Raw genomic sequence first — 15,223 nt, 5'->3', positions numbered from 1 at the left:
GTCAGAAACTGGTGTGACCCCCTTGAGCAGCAATTACTTCAACCAAACGTTTACGGTAACTGTTGATCAGTCCCGCATGTTGGCTTGGAGGAATTCTGGTCGATTCCTTCTTACAGAAGTGCTTCAACTCAGTGATGTTGGGGGGCTTTCTTGCATGAACTCCTCACTTCAGGTCCTGCCACAACATTTCTGTCTGGACTTTGACCTGGCCATTCCAAAACAAATTTTCTTCTGCTTCAACCATTCTTTGATATACTGACTTATGTGTTTAGAGTCATTGTCCTGCTGCAAGACCCAGCTTCTGTTGAGCTTCAGTTCACAGATGGGTACCCTGACATTCTCCTGAAGAATCTGCTGGTACAATCCAGAATTCATAGTTCTGTCAATGATGAAGACTGGAATCCCGAAGTGCTGGTAACAGGACCTCTAGGGGATGGCAAGTCTCCGCTGGGTCATTTATTTTACTTTATTACTTAAGCCATTGTTATTAAGAGGCATGTAAGCAGTAACCTTAGTGCGATAAGCTCTAATGTTGGAGCACCGGTCTCACTGGTCTAATGGAGAGCCCTGTCTTGAATAGATTGTCTGGTGGCTTGACTGTCTGAGAGCAAGAGGTTAACTAATAATTGGTGACATTAGAAAATAGTGCTTTTGACGTTAATCACCATCTAGAAAACTGGAGCTCATCACAAATATTTAATATAGAAAAAATAAAGTAGAGGAAATACATCATATGTGATTAAAAATGTGATTGGACTATAGCTTCACCTGTATGGCTCCTTCAGAAATACCGATTAACTCTCAGCCCTGGATAAATGGTGTGTAAATCCTGTAGAGCCTGAAGTTTTGTTCTACTGTTGTATTAACTCTCAGATCTTTCTTTCTCAGAACTGAGTTACAGTAAGTTATAGAGAAGATAAAAAAATAATAATAAATAATGCACAGTTAAATGTCAAGTAAATTAATGATTTAGGAAGAAAAAATATAACTCAAATGCAGCTGCCAACCTATATCTGGTGCACCTTTGTAAAGATATGTAATTTCCATTCAATAAAAGCAAAGTTCCATTAAAAGCAAGCACTGTATTAGATTATATAATTTAATGAAAGTTACAGTTGCCTGTACTATTAAACATTAAAACAGTTATTTTTAATGTTATGCTTGTCACCCAGGCTTGAAGCCATTTATAGTTGTAATGATTTGATCTGAATTATTGTGTTCTACAGACTCGTGAAGTGAAGAGTTGGGCATTGACAGATCAGATTGCAGGAATAATTAGTGTAGCATTTTTAATACTAGGTTGGTATGAGACTTCATATGCTGTAGAAAGAGTAAGAAGATAGAAAAAGAAAAAAATGGCCTCTAAACAGGTACTAGAAACTTGCATATTAAAGTGTTGTTTTTCAAATGTCATTTATAGTGGAAACATTAGTAATTAGTATTAAAATTAATGTGAAACACATAGAGAATCCTTTTAATTGCAATTTAGTTACTTCAAAATAAGTCCTTTTTCATTAGGAATTATTCTGTACGTGAAAGTTGAAGGCATAGAAAAACTTGTGGTTATATTTTGACAAATATTTCAGTCTCATGCTTTGAAGTTAAAGGGCCTGCACTCTTTTTTTAGTACTTGCTCAATTAAATAAAAAAAAATCAACTGTCTTTCTAAGATTTTCTCAATTTACATAATGAAAATTAATTCAATAATTAAAATAGGCATTGATTCTAAATTTGTATTCTATAACATTTTTTACTTTGTTTTAAATTTGAGTGAAATGTGCTTTGTCCATTTTCCCTTTAATCAGATCCAATTACTTTTACATCACGGCTGCCCAGAGACTTTCCTAATATTTCTCTCAAGTCATGAGTTTTAGAGAAGACCTTCTAAAAAACCTTCTAAAACAATTTGACATCTCTGAGCATCTCTCCTGTGAAGCTGTTTTAGTCGGAGCACCTTGATGGACCTTTTCCTCTGTGAAACTAAGGAAATTAAAGGGTTCAAAAGCTCACATTGATCACTCTGTCATTGGCATTGTCCAAATCTTCTGTTGATCTGGTAACGTAAAAGCACATAAAAATCAATAACAATTTTTAGCTCACAAAAAGGACTTTTTCTTCAGTGTTACTTGGTGTATCTGTATTTAATCTAGAAATGCCAGAATCTAGTAAAGGTCAAGTGTTTGTACTGAACTTGTCTTTACTTAAAGTTTTGTAATAAAGAGGCAGCACAGAAAGTTACAACACATTTGTTTAGGTTTGCTTTCCATAGCAAGAACAAAACGGAATTGCAATTGATTGTCAAAAACCTGTATATTAGTGGAATCCACCAAATTGGTCTATTACCCTTTTGCCCTGTGCCAGGTGAGCTGGATTAGAAATCAAAGGAAGATAAGTCACTATTGAATTGGATTTTCACAAGCTGGCCCTGGGTCAAATGGTCCTTAGAAAGTGCACAGTAAGAACACAGGTGAAAGAAGCTACAACGTACACTAAATGTTTTTTCATTATCATCCTCCTTATAAAAACACAGTAACTTCAGATTGAAAATCAATATTACAGTACATGAGCAAAGAAAGTCCAAACAATGCTTACTCTTTCAATCAGGCTACAAACATTATTCTTAATATATCTCACAATACAGACTGACCCTGGGGTCAATAATAATTAAAACTACAGTAGTACTGTTGTAGCAACTATAATTATAGTGATTTTGTGGTCTACTTAAAAAAATTATGATAATTATAGTAGTATTTATCATTGTTTATTAGTAAGAGACAACTACAAACATTGATACTGTTACGTTTATATACACAAGTAAGTCCATACTGCAGGATATTGATCTTCACACAAATGGACCAAATGAATGGAAACAGGCCTAAACCTCAGTCCTATGTCAAATGTATGTAACCTTAAATTTACAGATAATCCTAATTGTAACTGACCTGAATGCTAAACTTACACTTTACCACAACCCTTACATTTACCAATTACAGAATAACTATAGTCTTCTCTATGTTTTATGGGAAATTTTATTATTTAACAAAGATGAAGTGTTGAGTACTGAAGCACAGTACTCTATTTTGCCCGTTGTAGCCAGTTCTTAAAGACCAAATACTGTATTATGCAAAAGTGCCCAAAACATAAAGCTCAGCCAAACAGCAGTACAGCAAGTAAACACAGTTTTTGGTCTGGGGGACGTGTTTCCTTTTAATGTCTCAATAATAATAATTGCATACAAAAACACCATAGGAAAGATAGAACAAGTTAGTGCTGAAGTACATATTTCTCATCTCATTTGACTTATTAATCTTGAGCAGGAGAAAGGCGTACAATACATATAGTGTCACATATTTGCTGCTTAAAATTAGTAGCAGCTGAATGACTTAATTAAGCTTTTCTGGGCAGATAGACATTTCCAGTTAATAATGTGCAGAAATTACATCTGAACGAAAACACCATGAACAGGTTAGTCATGATAACTGGAATCTTTGATGACAGGACATACACAAGATTGCCAAATGGAGGAGACCATTCTGTCCATCTTGCTGGTTTGGTAGCTTAATAATTAAGTGAATTTAAGTTTCATCCAGATATTTCCTGAAAATAAGAAAAAAACCCAATTTGGGACTAAACAGCAATCCTGGGAATCCTGAGGTCCACGACTCTGAGCAGAACCTCAGTGTATTTACTTGTTTTTTATTATTTACCCACATTGTCATGATGAGGAAACAGAAGAAGGTGCATAAACACCTGGATCCTTTTAATGCACATTCATACAGCTTAATTCACCCACGTGACAAGTCCTGTTAATGGATCAATGTTAAACTGCCCAGCATCTATCAAAGCCATGATTTTGTTTAAGCTCATTTCCTTGCTGCTGTTTCTGTGGTTGCCCTATTTCTATATCATTTGCAAATTTAATTTGCTAACTGCTCTAAAATCTAAACCATTGTTAAAGAACAGGAATAGCAGTACACCTATAGGAACTATGTGATCAACATCTGAACTGTAGTAGAACATTTTAATGTAATCTAATCCAGAAATTATTGTATTGTATGATATTTTTGTTTCTATTTCATTGTTTCTTATATAAATCTGGAGGGCATTGTATGTTGTGTGTATCTTGACTAAAAGGTGCCTTTTTATAGTTGGAAAACATGGTCTTGTCTCCTTTTATACCTATCCTAATGCCATATGGATATATTAATGTTCTCTGTAGTTCCTTAAAAGCCCCCCTTTTACAGCCTGCCAGTAAAGGTACAAATAAGCAACAACAATAGTAAGAAATCAGCAAAGAAAATTGATCTTTGGAGAGCAGATCAAAAATAGTAATAGAAAATTCAGATTATTCATTGAGAGACAGGAACACAAGCTTAACTCGGTTCTTCCCACCTAATATATCTTGCTTACGTAGCAGATATGCATGTCCTCCATAGAGAGTAGTGTTTTCCAGTGGTAATACAGGAGAAACGGCAGCAAAATAATTCTACCATCTGCCAAGTGAGCCAGGATTTAAGCCTTACTTTATAGAAAATCCACCTGGAATAACAGCAGTAAAAAATCAATAAATCTTTTAAACCTTTGGTTTGGTGATGTCTTCCAAAATATTAAATGAATTCATGTTGAATGTATTTTACATTTGGGTGAAAATAAAATCTGTATAATAATTTTCCTTAGTAGGCTAGTGTTTAATGAGACTTTGAAACTTCTGTAGACTACTAATGCTGTAGTCTGCAATAAAGCAAATCTTTCCTCAATTTCCAAATCTATCACTTCTAAGTTGGTACAATGCAGTACAATGTCGGTCTGTGGCGTTTACGGTTGTCTACAGACAATATGTATAGCCTTTTCGAAACCCTCCAATCTGGGTGGATCTTCTAGTAGCTTCTGATTCTGGTTCTCTTTCTATACTCATTCTTCTTGATCTAAGTGCTGCTTTTGACACTGTTGACCATGACATCTTACTTTCTGCCTTGAGACTGTGTTTGGAGTTTCTGACATTGCTCTTAAATGGTTCAAGTCTTACCTCACTGATCGCTGTCACTTTGTCTTTCTTAATGGGTATAGATCTGAAATTGATATTCTATAGTCTGGTGTTCCTCAGGGCTAAATACTGGGCCCCTTGCTTTTCAGCATGTTTCCACTTGGTTGGCTTTTAAGATCACATGGCCTCAGTTATTATTTCTATGCTCATGATACTCAAATATACTGTACATCCTTACCAAACCTAACACTAATGTGGTTATCTCTGTTCGAACCCTAGATTCTTTGATGATAGAGTTTAGCCTGCACTCGGGATGAATTAGCAAATCGGGATTTCCTGGAATCAAATTACTTCTATGAAACATATAACTTATAGCATGTGAATTTCTCAGCGCCATTGTACATTTTGCACATTTTGTACGAGTTATTTAAGTGCTTCAACAAGCTTATGGCTGGAGCTGTGAGCCCTAGACTTCTCCGTTGTGTGGTAAACTGAGGATAACCATTAGCAAGCTGTGTTACACTCCTTTGTTTTGCTGAAGTTGATGGTGAGGCTGTTGTCTTCACACAGTGTTGAAAGGAGATTGACCTCCTCCCTGTAGGCCCTTTCATCATTTTCTGTAATCAGACCTACAACTGTGGTGTCATCGGCAAACTTGATGATGGAGTTGGTGTTATTTTTGGCCTTACAGTCATGGGTGTAGAGAGAGTAAAGCATCGGACTAAGCACACACTCCTGGGGGACCCAAGTGTTCAGAGTTAGTGTGCCGGAGGTGTGGTTTCCAAGCCTGACAGCCTGGGGTCTGTCTGTCCGGAAGTCCAATATCCAGTTGCAGAGGCTGGTGTCATGACGCAATGCACTGGGTTTCTTGACTAGTTTCACTGGAATGATGGTGTAAGAAGCTGAGGTGAAGTCGATGAATAGTAGTCTTGCATGTGTATTTTTTATCCAGATGGGATATGGCAGTGTGTATGGGCCATCTGTGGATCTGTTGGGCCGGTAGGTGAATTGGTACGGGTCCAGTAGTGTGTCTGGAATGGTGTCCTTAATGTGCCTCATGACCAGCCTCTCGAAGCACTTCATGATGACAGGTGTTAGTGGCACCGGTCGGTAGTCATTAAGGCATGTCACTGTGGTTTTCTTTGGTATTGGGGTGATGGTGGTTGTCTTGAAGCAGGTGGGGACTACAGCTTTGGCCAGGAACATGTTGAAAATGTCTGTGAGTACACATGCCAGTTGATTGGCGCAGGCTCTGAGAATGCCGTCAGGTCCTGGAGCCTTGCATGTGTTCACTCTCGGCAGACATCTCCTCACCTCATCTGCAGACAGCCAGAGCACCTGGTTGGCTGCGGAGGGTGCAGCTCTGATGACTGGTTCTGTGTTGCTGGCTTCAAACCGAGCATAGAAGGTGTTGAGCTCGTTAGGCAGGGAGGCATCATGGGCGGGTGCACAGATGTTCTTCCTCTTGTAGTCTGTGAGGGCCTATATACCTTGCCACATGCGCCGTGGGTCATTAGTGTTCCTCTAATTCTTGTTTGAGTGTGTTTTTTGCATGTTTAGTACCATTCTTTAGATTGATCCTGACTGACTTTTAGTTCTGATTTGTTGCCCAATTTTGAATGCTGCATCCCTTACTTATCCTGATTAGGATGCGAACCTCACTGTTCATCCATGGTTTCTGGTTAGGAAAAGTTCTGATTTCTTTTGTGAGTGTAATATCAGCACATTTCCTGATTTAGCTAGTGACTGATGATGCATATTCCTGTATGTCAGTGTGTGATCTCCTCGTCTGTTTGTGTGTGTGTATATATCCTGTTATGTTCTGACCTTGTGCCCGGGGTATAGTCTTGGGTATGGTGAATAGATGAACAAAAGCTAATGTTACTACGTGAAATGGGATACATTATTAATAGGAGCCTGTCCTACATTAAAAAGCAGCATCATGTCAAGCATTCAGTCTGTCATTCTGTTGTATCATAAGAAATCTCCCCCCCCCCCCCCCCCTAAGAAAACACAAATCAGTGCCCAGAGGATTCTTTGCTGTTTGCAGGGAATTAAGGCTTATAGGAGCTTGGAAAGGCATGGAGGCATTGAGGTTCACAAATCTCCTAGGTCTTTGTCGTATAATTTAATTTCTGAGATTCTGACATTTCATTTTGAAATCAATGTAATCAAATGGTTGAAACCAGCCTTTCCCGTGATTCAGTCCCTGTGACGGTTTCTCAGTGCAGGCCTCCCACAGCAAGTCCCTGCTCTTTAATTCTCATCGCTTTACAGCCTTGAGGTGCTGTGCTCTAGCAATTGTTGTGTGTCCCTTAGCAATTTAGGGCACAACAGTAGGCAGTAGGTTTAAAGTATTCAAGGGTACCTATAGCTGCCATCCCACAGTTTATTCCTTTTGACTTAAATACAACAGGAGAGTGATAGTTCTTCTGTATGCTCAAGCTGCGCCAGATAATTTGTTTAAGTGGGCGTCAATGTGGGCGCTGGAAAATAAAATCCCTGAAGCTTAAAACCAACATGTCATATAGCTTCCTCATCTTCTGCCAGTGTTCTAAAATTCCTTGCTTGGTCGGTTGTGTGCAGCATATTAATTCATTTGTTTTGACTTCTTCAATGAAAGTCTAGGTTTTCTTTGGCCTTTCTGTCATTTTGAGCAATCTGCAAAGCTACTTAGTCAAAACAAACACATACACAAAAGAATCCAGACAATAAGTTATTTATGCTATGTGCATGTTAATGCTAGGCAGTGGAGTGAATAAATGTTGTAAAGTATAACATTTTGCAGTTTTGTTTTGCTGATTGTCCTGCTGTTGGTCTGCATAAGCCTGCTGAAAGCACAACCCTTCCATGTTAAACTGGCACAAAAGGACAGGGTATAATGATCAGACTGTTGCATTTATCTTTATACTCAAGGCACAAAAATACAAGTAAGATATGTGTTAAAGCTTGTCGATGTGCGTCCACACGCAAAAATGTGTGTAAGGATAATTTCCTTAATTATATCCTTGGTCAGAGGTGTTTTCCTTAGCATTCACCCTGCTTATGGAATAAAGGAAGGTGTGTAGTAATGCACCTTGACTATTCCCTTGGTGTGTGAATATTCATGCTTTCATGATTAATATTGTCTGTTATTTTACCCTGAACCATATGCTATGGGTGTACTGGCTCAGCTTCATTTTCTCATTTGTTTTCCTTCATGAGTCGGTCGGGATTGAAGAGATTGTAGGCAGCATTAAGCGTGTCTCAGCAGAACGATGAACATCACTTTATTTAAATGTATGTGTTGCCTTTATGGCAAATCCCAAAGACTAAGCAAACTGCTATTAAAGTTAACTCAATCAAATTCCTTTTGAATTTATTACTAGATTGTGAGACAGCAGTACCTTGTTTAAAGGGATTCTGTAGTTTACTGGAAGGAAGAGTATTCCCAAAGGTTACTGCTGCCTATTGTTAATTACTGTAATTCCCTTATTTCTGTGTTTAACCATGTGTAAAGTACATGCTCCTCTGAGAACAATACAAAAACCCAATGGGCTTTTATTATTAATAATACCATATATCATGCATTTTTTTATTTGGCTGATGCCTCTATTTAAGAAAACTCACATTCAAAAAGGTACAAATCTGTGAATATTAACAGTGCCAATGTTATAGTGTACATTATAAGAAAGATTAACCATTTATAGAAAATACATATAATCAATTTTTAAAATATTTAAGAGACCATACTTGTTACAAAAAAAGATGCAAGGATTGTATGAAGTTAATAATTAACTCTGGTGGTGAACTTTCGGAAGATTAATATGATGTTTAAAAACAAATCCACCTTCAAGTGGAAGTTTTTGTTTTTGGTCCAATTAATATAATCAGCTGAGCAAAAATTAAAAAAAGCAACAACTGGAGTGCTTTCAGAAGACTGCTTATGCGTATTCTAACTGCCATTGCAACTTTAAAATTTCCATTAACCTGTATAAGCATATAGAAATTAAATTTGGACCATTAACCCCAGAATAATCTAGACTCTAAAGTGACTGTTTAGAGCACAATCAGCAATATGTTACTCATTGTGAAAAATATTGAGAAACAAGCTGCTGGACACTGGGAATTACTGATGGCCGAAAGGGGAAAGACCCAAGACCTGCAGTAAGATGGAAATAGGGTTAAGAGCTGAGGATAGATGTGCAAGGATAATTGCAACTTACTGTAGCAGCAATTTAAAAAAAAACATGATAATTAAATGTATCACAGTATGATCTTTATAGAATATAAAACTACCTATCAAATGTGAATATGACTGGGTTTTTACAAAACTCCTGGGTTTGAATTTTTTATACCATGTAAATGTTCATATATTTACACGTAAAGTTGCAGAGTGAAATGTGCTGTTTTAGGTTACTCTTGCTGTAAAGAATCTGGAATCTAGAAAATAACAGGAAGCTTACGTTTTACTTTTGTCATAGGCGTAGTCACCCCACAGGCATTTGTAAAAGCAGAACACTGAAAAATAATTAAGGCAAGAAATTAAGATTTTAATTAGTAAATTAGTAAATACATTAGAAGTTTTCAGAATAGTGAAATGCAATTGCTTTCTTTTTCTTCATGTATTATTCTTTTTTTAAAAATAAACAATAATGGTTCAGACTGAATTCTTCAACATTTGTAACTACTGTACATGGATTCAGATTGACAGTTGAGTAATGGCATACTTTGTCATACTTGTGGTATGATCAATGTTAGTGAATCTTTATTTCATTTACACTGAATCTGTGCCATCTAACATTTTATCCATGGCATCCAAAATATTTTTCATATATGTTATTTTGGCACTCTATACCATATATATATATATTTGGTCTTTCTCTTATAGGGTCTTTTCCCAGTTTCCATATTTATTACCCAGTGGAGTCTCAGTACTGAACCTGATCAACATGTTTGCTACACAATGCAATGGATTTCTGTGACAGTGCTCTAAGAGAGACTGCATAGTGACAGAATAACATCCATTAAATACATTGTTACCCTAATAATGATCAGTAATGCTGAAAGTGCATGTACATGCATTATGGAAATTTGTTTTGCACTTTTATGAGAGATTCTTTCTAAAGAAGAGCCTAATGCTTCAAACTGAAGAGCTGATTGTTAGTCATTAGACATGTTTCTGCAATTTTTAAAATACTTTTATGGGTTTAAAATTACAATCAATTGGTACTCAGTCCACTTGTTTGAAATGTACTTACATTCCTCCTTTTAAAGGTGATTCTTCATATTTATTACATCCTCCATCATGGGTATCCAGAGATCCCATTATAAGAAATTTAAAACTGGATTTTCTAGCCCATTTCGTTACAATTCTTATTGTGGTGACAAAGTTATAAACTGGGGGAAAGGTTAGAAATTCTTAAAAATGTACATTTGTCATACAAACAGCAAGAAAATTGGATCTTATTTTCATCTCAGTGGCGGCTATGAACAAGGACAGTTATCAAGTACTGAATCTGAATGAATCTTCAGTATTATTTTCTTATTGTAAGTCTAGTAGGAGCCCTTTGATAACTGCATTTAAGTCTACAATGTGGAACTTTTCACAAGCTGTCTATTGTGGGGCAACCTATAAAAAAAAGACATAAAAATAGTATAGTACAAGAGTACCTGCAAAAAAAATAGTTATTTTGAGCAGCTAAAATAACGAAAGGTTGTAGTTGTTCTTGTGTTTGTCTGTCTTTCTCTGTATGTCAGTATCTGTGTTTCTCTACAGTTATTTTATTTTTAGGTTTTATTCATTTATATTCTGTTCATGGTAAAAATATTTTTTTCCATATTCTGTGTAATGAGATTCCTTTTGTAATCATCTGTTATCATAACATTAGTGTATACAACAGCGTATTTTTTATACTGAATACCTTTTATGTACAAAAATATTAGTTGGGTTTATTGATGGGCACAGGGTTTTTCAACATGTCATTAGAAATGACTTAAATACTTTCTGACATTTTGTCTACTGTGGAATAAAAAAACAATCTAGTACATCCTCCGGGATGCTTTTTTAATATTAATAGTCTGGCCAGAATTTAGAAGATTGAGATCCCCTGTAGTCACTGTTAAGGGTTTTTCTCAGGCTTCTGGTAAGAGCACATAGCCATGAGTCTTATATGATCTTGTGTTGTTGGAGTTGAGCAATACAAATGGCTGTAAAGATGTCATTGTTTTCACTTCAGCATCACAAAGGAAGAGTTGGCTTTGTACAGTATGGTTTTTGCATAGTGGAGTGGACTATATTTTTTGGTAATTTTTAGAGTTGCTATGATATTTTTAAATGAACATAATTTGATTTTATTAATAGATGCTTTTGACGACTTGTGACTTCTGATGCTGCACCAGGGACAGTCATTTTACTTTCCCAAATCCTTCCAGAAAACATCCAGAAAAAAAGACCATTGTCAAGGTCACAGAGCTCATGTCTGCGTGGTTCACACCATGTTACTTCAAGTGACAACCCAGGCTGATTGAAAAGCCTGTTCTGAAGTGTCCTCAAGGGGCAGGAGGTGGTTGAATAGGTGCACCACAAGTGTTTTTTCAGTCTAGTTGATTTTAATTTTGTTTTGGGGGGAGGCGAGGTTTGCAAAGTAAAACATACCTAAAATTAATTTAATAAATGCTGCAGCAAATGGACAGCTAAGGGATTTAAACAAAACATAACTGCAGCTCAAAGATTTGGATTGTGATGGAATCTTACTTAAGAGGAGGGAAGTGCAGTCATAACTTAGAAGACTTGAGTGGTCCCTAAAGCATTGTGGGACATTCTTACCTTACCTTCATGTCATCCTACAGTCACTTTTGAATAGATACTGTTCTATTAGATCTATGAATGCATATATACTGTTTCAAGATACTGTTTAAAGAAAAGCACATTTTAAGAATCTTAAATATGTATATTGCTGTTGTAAAAAAATATCCTGGATTACTTTTCTCATTCTTTTGCAGCCTTGTACTCTATTATTTTGTTCTGCGTCTTCCTGTGGATCCCATTTGTCTACTTCTATTATGAAGAAAAAGATGATGACAACATCAACAAATGTTTGGTAGGTTCTGTGGAGATAAGGAGGTGGAATGTCAGAGGTGGTTAATGGCTTTAATCAGCACTGCAGCCTGTTATTGTGGCTCAGCTTAGCCCACCATAGCTGTATCAGCTTGAGTAGCTCACGGTGTAGAGGCTCCCTTGACCTGACACCTTTGTGAAGGTTCTTTTGTCTTTGTTGCTGTCAGGTGCCCACAGCGGCATGCTGCTGTGAGCGCACACTGTCTGTAACCTGTGGATCTCATTCACAGCTGCATCTGTTGAAAGATGTAGGATCCTGCCATGACAATCTGCTCAGCTATTTATACAAGGTGGAGCAACCTTTGCACAAGAATAGAAGTATCTGCTTTGATAAATGGCTATAATATAGTCCAGCGCAGTATGAATCTTCCATTGCTCCACACAGAAGCCTGTTTTGCATAATATACTAAACCTAGGTAAATGGCTGCGCTGTGTACTGATTTAACCTTTACACAGCATATGGATGAAACTAAAAACAAATATTTCAATTCAGAGTTTGCATGTAACTCTGTAAATGGGTATAATTAATTCTGTATTCTTAGAGGAAGAAGCTTCCATGCAGTATATGCAACCTCACAAGTATTACAAACAGAGGAGCTTTCTCTGCCTTCTTGAGTATGTGCGAGTTTGAGTATTTATCTTAGAAATGCAGAAGTCATGGTTGTACATGTACTGATTTAGTGAGGTTTGTCATGTCAAGCATTAAATAATGTTTAAACATTCAACAAAGCCATACATGTTGAAATGTTGTATGATGAAAACATTACTGTATTAACTATATATATAGTGTTTTATAATAAAGTAAAATAAATTACTTACATCTAGAATATGCTGTGAAGTCTTTACTTAATGACTTCAATTGGTACCTCCAATTAGGATATTTTTCTATTCACAAAGAGGTTGAGAATAGTGGAATATATGGCAAAAATACATAATTGTATAATTAATAGGTTTATTCCATGCTGAAAAGAGAAGAAAGAAAACAATGGTTTTGGTGAAGCCATCTGAAGAAGGCTCCACAGCTGAAATGTTGTTTTCTTTCTTCTCTTTTCAGCATGGAATAAACCTATTATTTGTTCCTTAGCAGCCTATGCATGCTGACACAGCTACCCACCTGAGCTACATAATTGTATGTTGCTTTTGAGCTGACAAAAGCAGTTTATCTTAGTTCTATGAAGCATTAAAAAGGAATGAAAGCTAATTTTTATACATATCTGAATGCCTTTCTAAAATTGAAAGTCTTACACTCAGGTTTGCTTAAGACAGCAGTTGAACAAAAAGTCAGCTTTCCATCATCCAGGCTAGAGACTTAAATTTTAAATGTCTTGGTTAACTTTATTTTATTAAAGATTTTTTTTTTTCGTTACAGCAAGTGAAGAATGCGCTTAAGTACACAGTTGGATTTGTCATTGTCTGCTCTGCCCTTCTTCTAATAGGGTGAGTGTTTGGTCTGAAAACCTTCCTTGCACTGGGTCTGAATGTGCCATCTTGCTCAGTCAATGAAGAGAGCTTTAAAGTAAATCAAGGGTTTCCCTGTCTTCTTTTAGTTTATACAAATATTGCTAAACCCCCCACAAAAATGAGATCGGGACTGGATCGTACTTTACAAAAAAGTTTTGTTGGGTAGAAACTGAATTTCTGTGTTTTGCATTGCACTGTTACATTTCTCCATAGTGAGTGGTGGAGTTAAGAGTTTAGCATTGAAAGTTTGTTTTTCATGTTCATTGCCAAACAAGCAAAGTGGAAACTTATTTGAATAAAATTTGAATAGTATCACATGTTTTTGGAGTCCTTGAATGTTAACTTTAGTCTTGTGTTTATGTTGAAGCTATGTCAGCACTGTTTAAATTAGGCAAAAAGGTATTATTTTCGCACTGAGGGTAGACGTACTTGCTAGGTGTCACTTTCAAAGTAGAACGTTTGACATTGTAACACAGCATCTTACCAGCAGCAGACTTTGAGAAAACTGTCTCATGGTGCATTACCCACTCTTCATTTAATTCAAAGCCAAGTTCCAGCAGATCTATGTCTCCCGTGGATTAAAAACAGGGCAGAGAAACGTTGCAGGCCTTTTTGCTCATAGCAGGCAGATTTTGCTGTGTCATGACAGGGCTGTATGATTATGTACTTTAAAGGAGACTTGATACTAAAATCTACAGTGATATGTGTCCAGGCCTTTAGATTAATATGATTTGACCTCTTGAAACAGTGTTCTATTTAACCCCTGGCTTACAGTGTTTGTTCTCAACTATGTTTGCTTGGTATAAACATAATTGATTTCTTTGTTCACTACAGACAGTAACATGCTTGCGGTTCAAGTCATAATTTAATGTGCTCTGAACCATTAAATAGAGCTCTTGTTGAAACACTGTGTTGAATCAAGAAGCCAATCCATGTGGCAGATTGTGTGGGCCCAGGTTTGAAAAGTTCTTTTCTGTGACAGAAGTAATTTCACTCCACTTTGCCTTTTGAACTACCTTCTCCCATTTCATTTTGGGGAAAAAGGTTGTATTTTTTCTAAGTAGAGCCATTGAAGATTCATACATTTTGTTGAATCATTTTGTCAGTAATGATGGTCTCAGGAACTGCTGATATCGATGCTTTTCTGTTTGTTTTTAAACTACTTCCTGAGATCCAAGGATTATGTTAAACAAATATATTTTAATCCTTTTGTGTCAATGGTTTACAAATTGAGAGCTGGTAGAAATACTGCTGCTACAAGTCTTGAAATATAAAAATACAAATACATGATTCTAGAACAAAGCCACTACATTTGGACTGCTTTCCAGTGATTGCAGTGGTTTGTCAAGGCCTAAACCAAATTGCTTTATCTACCAAGAATCATAGAACTAAATTTGTGTAGATCCATTCTGTTTTTAAATGCAAGGTGGTAGATAGCAATTGAAATGGTGAGACGACCCCTTTGCTAATTAATAATTTGGTCAATATACCAATAGCATTCATGAGGAACAAGTAAAATGGTACTATGGGAGTACACTGTAGATAAAGGGAAATTATTTAACTTTGTGATGAAGACCTTTAGTTTGGAAATAAAATGTGCTTTGATCCGCGGAAAGTCTAAAGAAATAACTATCATACTGTACAGATTGGCAATTGAGAATTTTGTAACATAATGTGTG

At 36.4% G+C, this 15,223-nt stretch overlaps 1 protein-coding gene across 1 annotated transcript in view; it reads left to right on the top strand.

The window, feature by feature from the left end:
* The window catches only part of lmbrd1 (LMBR1 domain containing 1), a 91,291-nt gene that overhangs the window by 15,389 nt on the left and 60,679 nt on the right, over positions 1-15,223 (top strand). The window contains exons 4-5 of the mRNA XM_088609778.1: positions 11,969-12,066; positions 13,453-13,520. Of these exons, the coding sequence (XP_088465904.1) occupies positions 11,969-12,066; positions 13,453-13,520 (166 nt within the window). The remainder of the gene's footprint in view (positions 1-11,968; positions 12,067-13,452; positions 13,521-15,223) is intronic.

The sequence above is a fragment of the Lepisosteus platostomus genome, chromosome 17 (assembly GCF_059453375.1).
Source record: "Lepisosteus platostomus isolate fLepPlt1 chromosome 17, fLepPlt1.hap1, whole genome shotgun sequence".
Lineage (NCBI taxonomy): Eukaryota > Metazoa > Chordata > Actinopteri > Semionotiformes > Lepisosteidae > Lepisosteus > Lepisosteus platostomus.
Note: the sequence above shows the minus strand (reverse complement) of the source record. Positions and strands in the feature narration are given on the sequence as shown.